Source organism: Anneissia japonica, unplaced genomic scaffold, assembly GCF_011630105.1.
Source record: "Anneissia japonica isolate Jap-2015-1 unplaced genomic scaffold, ASM1163010v1 scaffold685_len2926416_cov193, whole genome shotgun sequence".
In the NCBI taxonomy this organism is placed as follows: Eukaryota; Metazoa; Echinodermata; class Crinoidea; order Comatulida; family Comatulidae; genus Anneissia; species Anneissia japonica.
In genome coordinates, this window is record NW_022692922.1 from 1,558,305 (window position 1) to 1,566,599 (window position 8,295).

The 8,295-nt window shown below is 34.5% G+C and overlaps 1 protein-coding gene across 1 annotated transcript in view; it reads right to left on the reverse strand.

The window, feature by feature from the left end:
• The window catches only part of LOC117100559 (23 kDa integral membrane protein-like), a 10,506-nt gene that overhangs the window by 1,182 nt on the left and 1,029 nt on the right, over window positions 1-8,295 (reverse strand). Inside the window, exons 2-6 of the mRNA XM_033240334.1 lie at window positions 6,789-6,857; window positions 3,595-3,789; window positions 2,316-2,390; window positions 1,274-1,369; window positions 269-391 (exon numbers count right to left, since the gene is read on the reverse strand). Coding sequence (XP_033096225.1) covers window positions 269-391; window positions 1,274-1,369; window positions 2,316-2,390; window positions 3,595-3,789; window positions 6,789-6,842 — 543 coding nt within the window. The 5' untranslated portion in view covers window positions 6,843-6,857. The remainder of the gene's footprint in view (window positions 1-268; window positions 392-1,273; window positions 1,370-2,315; window positions 2,391-3,594; window positions 3,790-6,788; window positions 6,858-8,295) is intronic.

Genomic DNA, 8,295 nt, shown 5'->3' on the forward strand with positions numbered 1-8,295 from the left:
GTTTAGCGAGTGGAGTTTTTTTTTTTGGTCGTGAGAAAAAAATTCTGCAACAGTGACAAGAATTAAAACCGAGACTTTGGGATTGGAAGGAAGCTTCTTAACCAAGCTATACAAATCCACTGCAATCATCATCATCATCATCATCGTTGTCGTCATCATCAGCATCATCATGGTTATCATCATCAGCATCAGCAACAACAACATCATCATTGTAATCATCAAAATTATCAGACGTCTTCATCATCATCATAGCCCTATGAGTGCTTACTTCAGTATACTGGACTTCATCTTCTGACTGGCAGCTTTCCGGTAGACCTGCCTCCTCATCTGGTGGTATTGTAAAGGTATTATTATTCCAGTAGTCAGGTCCATCTAATCCACAGCACTCATGCTAGCAAGAAATAAATATAAACATCACAGGCATTTCATTTCTTTTTAATGGTCAATGTCTTGCATGTGTATCGTGGGATATTTTAATAGGAAAAGTCTGAGTGATGGCTGTAATAGTCTAAACCGAATAATCAGTAGAGCGTTTGCTGACACACATAATAACACACGTCCAGCGTGTGTCAGCCGTCAAGCCTTGGGTGGATACAGGGGGTGCAGACGGTGCGATTGCACCTTCCCCCCCCCCCCTAAACTGTATTAAGAAAAGTAATTGTTGTATTGTTGATATGAATTACCTATAAGATTTTAAAGGTATAAGAGAAACATTTCCGTGTGCCTAGTTCTGAAAGTTTCCCATCTCAGCCCCAACCATGGAGGGGCTGATGCGATGTGGACTTTCACACGTCCCTACCGCCAAATCCTGCATCCATCCCGGAAGCCGTCAACAATAAGCTCATTTGAGAGAGGGATTTAACCGATTATACGTATGGTCCTACTGATACTTGGATAGGAAACTAAGTTTGTACTACTGACGCTTTCTACTTTAACAATATAACCCAAACGCATGCTATATCATCATATTGCCTATCCAGATTTCTCAATCCTGTATTTTGACCCAGTCTTATATTCCATGGCCAAATGCAGCTTTCGATTTGTACGACGACGTGAGACTAGGAACGGGTTCGCTCATGATGTGCGTGGCCATCCTACGTTCGCAGGGAATCTCTGCACAACGTAGATTCAGCCAAATTGCGTCTAGAATCCACGCTAAGAGGATGCGTGCGAGGATGACTTTATGTAATGTCATACGTTGTACGTCCTACCATCGTCGTGCAATCGGAAGCCCTAATACCAGTTTGAACTAGAACGTATTATTATGTCGTACTTTACGCTGAATGTAGTCCACAGCATTCTTTGCGTCGTCATCCTCATCGTACTCGCCAAAGGCACTTGTCAATTTACCACTTAATTTAGTTTCAACCTAAGGGAAAGGTAATAAACATACTTTTAATTATTAAATTATTATTAGCAGTAGCAAGAAAAGCCATTGTTTTTGTTTTATTTATTTTTTTCTTCTTCCATACCGTTTTTTCCAACTTCTTGAACAGGGGTTTTTCTTGCCGGCACTTCGGTAATGCTTTGATCTTTCCGAAACTTGGTCCGGGCATAATAAATGCCAAAGATGTGCATATTATCAATATTATCGTTAACATAGCCTATCATTATCATAATCACCATCATCACTACTGCCATTATCATCATCTTCATTATTATTATTATTATTATTATTATTATTATTATTATTATTATTATTATTATTATTATTATTATTATTATTATTATTATTATCATTATCATTATTATTATTATTATTATTATTATTATCATTATTATTATTATTATTATTATTATTATTATTAATATTATTATAGTTAATTGTATTCAGTTTTACTTCTAACACCGGGTCTCCTCTGGAGTCCAAGAGTGAGAGAAGTAGGCCCTACATTTCTTATGATTTTATAGGTAATGTATTTCTGAGTATATGTGCAGCAGCCATTAGGGCAAGCTTTTGTCTCGGAGGTTGCTGGTCATCATCATCGTCACTGCCGTTATCATCATCATTATCTTCTTCATCACTATCCTAGGCCATACTCATTATTATTATTATTATTATTTCTAGTATTATTATTATTACTATTATTATTATTATTATTATTATTATTATTATTATTATTATTATTATCATTATTACAGTATTATCATTATTATCATTATTAATTTTTAAATCATTAAATCATTTATGCAAGAACAACCGGGGGCCTGTGACACAAATATGTGAAAAAGTACGGTAATTGATTGAATGTTTTGAATGACAAAATGTAACCTTTTTAATTGAGAGTGAAATAAAAATTAAAGTATGAACTTACGTCACCCGAGTAGAGAAGAATCAGCACACCACATGCAATTTGCAAAATGGCTAAGAGCATTGTGAAAAAAATGTACTGGGAAAAAAAATGATATTCTACAATTAGAAAAACATATGAAAATTTTAGATCATGAAATAAAAAAAAAAACAAAAAAAAAACACTAATTTTGTTATAAACTCTGAAATTTCATATACTAAATCTTTAGCTTGCTTAGCGCAACCATACTCTTCCAACTCCAACAATTGCATTACTGCAGGCATAAAACAAGTGCCTCATCCCGGATGCCATTGGAGAGTAGGGTGCGGAGGTGGGTGTGCAAAAATTACCAATAGGGGCTGGAGGCAAAGAAGGTTGGACTTGCAACGTCGATTGTTTATTATTATGGCAACAATAATGCCCAAATACAGGTATAATGCTAGATTACTGGTTAAAATGTGAAGATTTAAGGTCCGCTTTAAATTCAAATTACAGAAAATAACAAAATCCTTGACTGTCTTAAAAATGTGGACCTTTCCGAATAGAAGGAAAGCGTACGCACCCATCGCGATAAAAAATGAGATTCCAGTTGAATTTACATATCAAAGGCAATTTAGTCATTCATTCATTGATCATCATACATAGCATAAGACAAATAAATATACAATCAATTTTAGATATGAGGTAACGAGCGAGGTATTGAGATCAGATGAACTACAGGCCACGGTTTAACCAAGGTACTGTATCTTCTAAATTACATGGCTTTAATTAAAGGAATACCAGACGACAATTATTTTTGTCTGAATGTCGATTATTATTGAAATTGTTTGTAGTTATTAAAAATCAAAGTAAACTCTAGCCACAATGGTAGGCCTACTGAGATAATGGAGGGGTTTAACCATTGAACTATATAGAATCCAACCCCGGTTCCTGTCTGTGTAAGTATGTTGGCCTATGTGTTTTAGCTTGTAGCAGCTGATAGGCCTAAACATATAAGTTTTTAATAAGCAAATTTCAAAATACATATTGGATGTTATTCTCCTCATTTAATCCAATAACGTCCATTCAGGAATTAAGAATCGGTTTCTTTAAATGTTATCCAGGGCACACTCACTGCAAGGGGCCCTTTGATTACTTTTCCCATTTTAATTTGTTTTCTCTTTAAGAGAAGCGCCCTCGTATACAGTTTTATTAATTTTCTAATTTTGTTTTATTGTTCTTATTTATAAACCTCCTGTCACCTATTTATGTTTAAATACTTTTTGAAGGAAATAGATTTCCTAATTATTTTGAATGAACTCACCGACGACAATAAGCACGTGCTTTCCCTGCAAGCTCCCACACAACCAGAAAATCCAACAAGAAATAAGAGAGAGCCAGTCACAACAGTCACTATAGACACCTTGTATATTGTAGTTTCGCCCTTGAATATGTACTCATATTCAGGCCATTCAATGATGGCCAGCACGCCAACTGCGATCATGGCAGCACCAGCCAACTGTGAAATAGAACCATTCAACTTTTATTCACATTGAAGTAAAATAAGTTGATTATCATTTTCGTCGACCTCGACGTCAACGCCGTCATCATCATCATCATTATCATTATTTATCAACAAATCATTCTTTATTCAAAACAATACCAAGAACGTAACATAAAACCTTTATCAAGCGCATGCAGGGTATCACAAATTAACAACGTAAATTAAAAGTGTAAAAAAAAACATAAAATAAAACACGATTTCTTAATTATTATTTTGTTCAAGAGAGCACAAAAAAATCAATTACAAGTTAAAATAATAATATTTTAATTTTCTCAAAAACAATAACAGGAGGAGGAGGAGAAGCCAAGAAGCCTAGGAACAAAGTTCATATACAATGTTTGGCAACCTAAAAACATCAAACATACAAAAAAAAAATCAAATGAAGAAAGAACAGTCACCACAAGAACAAAGACACCCAGCAGAAACATAAAACATTGATGAATCTTAAATCGTCTTTGCTACGGGATCGGGCTCACTATTGAGCCCACGATCATGTTCACGATTAAAGACAATTGTTTGTATTATTTAATGCCTTGTGGTGTTTTTTACTTAATCGAAATTTGAATTTTCTTGTGATATTAATTAACGTTGGTGTTTTAGTTCAGGCATAAATTTATTTCTTTTGATGTATTTGTATTTTGCATCCATTTGTCTTGTAAATTCAGAAAATTTTCAACAATTTTATGTTGCCTTTTAATTGTTTTTAAATATTAACAAATAGAATAATGAAATGATGGCGACGATAATGAAGATAATGATTTTGACGACAGTATGTTGGTATTGTACTGATGATTCTGTTGCTCCTTATATGGTGATGATCGTATTGGTTAAAGGTAATCCCTATGAATGATGATAGATTGCCCTTAAAGCCAGGCTCCGAAGGATTTCTGTTTTATATGGTGCACTAATTTTTCTAAGACACAGAAGGAGTCTTTGACGGGAAAAACTAGTGAGATAAAGATTTTTAGATTATTATTATTATTATTATTATTATTATTATTATTATTTATTTATTTATTTATTTATTTAGGCACACAATACATGTGCCAAGGATTGTCAATAGCGAATGTATCACTGTCCTACTTGTAGGTGACAATCCCTTACACAAGGCAAACATACACGCACGATGCTTTACACAAACTAAATCTCAATATGAGATTTAGGGAGTGGAATTGTTTTGGTCGTGAGAAAAAATCCTGCAACACTGACAGTAATTGAACCCAGGACCCTGGGATGGGAAGGCAAGCATCTTAACCACCAAGTTATTCAACTCCACTACAAAAAAAAAAAAAAAAAAAAACAGTGGGGGAAATGGAGGGTCCAGGAAATTATGGTTGCGCCCCTTTTCCACCAGGTTATACATATTCAAAAATCTGTATCTCATCTGAGACAGCTATATACGATCTAATTAACTGTTCCCTAGACTTGCCACAAGACTCGTATTTTTTATTATTTTTCTCATTCTGGACAACGCCACCAACGAGAAAGTTAATTTAGAGCAAAGATCTTATAAACACAAGATAGCGTTCTCCGCGATTTACGCGTGCAAATTCTGTAATAAGGCATGAATGGCGCCCTCTTGCTAAATTGGAAACTTTTTACCTTTGACTGCTATGACCATACCGTACTGTGAACAGCAGAACAGGAACCATCTCAAATCCATGGCAACAGATAGGACGCCCTCTTCCAAAACTGATTACTTTTTCTCTTTGGTATAATAGCGCATGAATGGCGCCCTCTTGCTAAATTGGAAACTTTTGAACCTTGACCGACGCTTCTATTTGTTACGTGTAAATCGCGAAGAACGCTATCTTGTGTTTATAAGATCTTTGATTTAGAGACAGAATAATTCGGGGGAAAAAAAAGAAATCGACTATGGGACGCCAATTAAATTAGGAATGGCACGCACTAAGTGCAATAAAGAGTGAGTAACCTAAAATTAGGGCCTGGAACCCAGGCTAACTGTTCCCAAGTTTTTCGTAAAAATCTCACTTAATGTATCTTAGAAAAAAATAATTTGTACAACATATCGAACATTTTTTCCTCAGACGCCTGGCTTTAAAGAGTTATAAAATATTAAACCGTTATGATACAATAAATTTGACATAGCACGTATTTTTTTTTATGTTCGGTTTTGGCTATTATATGTATGCTTTAATCAAGAATTAAACGTTATTTGCCAACATTATTATTGATACACAAAAAAACAAACAAACAAACAAACAAACAAATGGTTGAAAAAAGTGAAATTTTCTCAAATATTGGTGTTTAAAAAAAAATTAAACATAATCTTTATCAATGTCAACAATATATTAAGAACTTAGTCGTATCAATTAATTGTCAATAACAGAAACGAAGAAGTTGACGCTTTGTATGTAAGCTATATGCAGCCATGCGTTACCCCTTGTATAAGGATTAGAGTCTTTGATACCTTTAGCCTATAGAAACAAATATTTTCAAACTAAATTAATTTTATTATTTAGGAAATTTAGGAATGTTAATGTTTTTATACTTGTCTTTCTAAAAGGAAGTCGACGTCTGCCCCTCTTAATTTTCATAATTTAAAGTTTTCTATGTGCTGGTGGCCTAAAGAAATTAAATATAGTCGGGTCGAAAGAACTAATAAAGGAAAGAATGAATGTGATGCTGAAAATAGTATTGCTGTTGCTAATGAAGCTGCTAACGATGATGAGATGATGACGACGATAATGTTGCTATTAATGATAATAGTGTGCTGAGTATGTGTGCTACTGCTGCTCTGTTGATAATAATAATAATAATAATAATAATAATAATAATAATAAGCAGTAGGCCTATATCAAAACGGGATGATATTGGTGTGATGTGGAAGACGATGTCCAAGCATAATAATGATATTGACGTCACAAATAATATGACGCAGTGTGGACAGTCATGACATTGACGTCACTAATAGTGTGACGTAATATACATACCAATACACAGGTGTTCAATAAGAACATCAGACTCCGGGCGGCACCTTTGCACATATTGGTCGTATTTTTCTAAATGCATAATGAAAAATTCAGAAAAATGTAAAAAATACATAAAAATGTTAAACTCCAAAACTCGTTAACAGATCATTCACATTTGCAGCTACTACCGGTTCTCTCTGAAACTCTATACCATTACAAGCAGTCTTCGAAAATATTTACTTTAAAAGCAAACATCAGCACGTTGATTTTTAAGGAAACATACTTTCAGTCATATGCGCATTTTGATTTCAATATTTTTATATAATTTGCGATATAACAATTTCAAATTAGTATTATAATCTATTTAACAATTAGGCCTATGAAAACCTATATTACATCCCTTCAAAAATAGTTACAAATCATTAAAAAAAAAAACCCAAGAATAATGTAAATAAACACTAAAATACACCTAAATTTACTCAATTACGGGTGGGATATTGGATTAGATTTATTCGGTGTAAACACCGAGAATAGCCCACGAACGTCTAGAAGACTTATTTCCAGTGGGGTCCTTCTGGTGGTGATTGGACAGTACACCGGGAGACAATCCCCTACACTTTTCCGAAGAGAGTACTGTGTTCTTTAACTTGCACATGGGCCATAAATGCACACGGGACCAACGGCTTAAACGTCTCATCCTAAAGACGGTGCGCTATGTAACAAGGAGAAAAGCGATTGGAATTGAACCGGGGACCTAGAGATCTCCACGGTTCAGCGCACACACAGTGGCTACCACCAGATTAGCCGACTGAGCTAAGCTGCTCTCTATATACTAGACAGCCTAACTGCCATCAGTACTAAAATAGTCACTGAAAATAAATTTATATCTTTATAAAAGTGTCAGAGTACAATCGGGACTTAACATTAAAGGGTAATACAAATCATATTGTTTATTTAAACCCATGAATACAAATGCATTGAGTATGTTGTTTGAAATCAGTATTAACCTTTAGACAACTCATGTAAATATGTTATTGATTGACAAGTTCGTCAACTTTGAACAGAATGTGATTTAGTATATTAGGTACATTTGCTTGATAAGAAAAAAAAAACATTTTGTTTGATAAGAAGTCTGGCTTGTTATCATCTGCGATACCATGGAATTCTATGGTCTAACAATTATAAAGCTTGGTTTGGCAGTGAGAGGTCGCAAGTTCGAGTGCGATGAGATGCACTTTTTTCCCCAAAAATAGCTGATAAGCCATCTTGGCACGATCATAAACATCATGGGGCCTACTTGCGCAATGTTTCCAACATTTCCCAAGTCACTGTGTTTTTATAGTAACATGGTTTGTAGTTCCATGTATTGTGTGTGGTTGGCAGCGGTTGGTTTGTCACATTCTCAAGGCCTACTTAAAGTATACCAGTACTCATATTGTATCTCTTATGATAAACGAAGGCCTATATCATACAATGAGAATGATGAGGATACTTCATTACACGGCTATACACAATTTGCTACTCACAT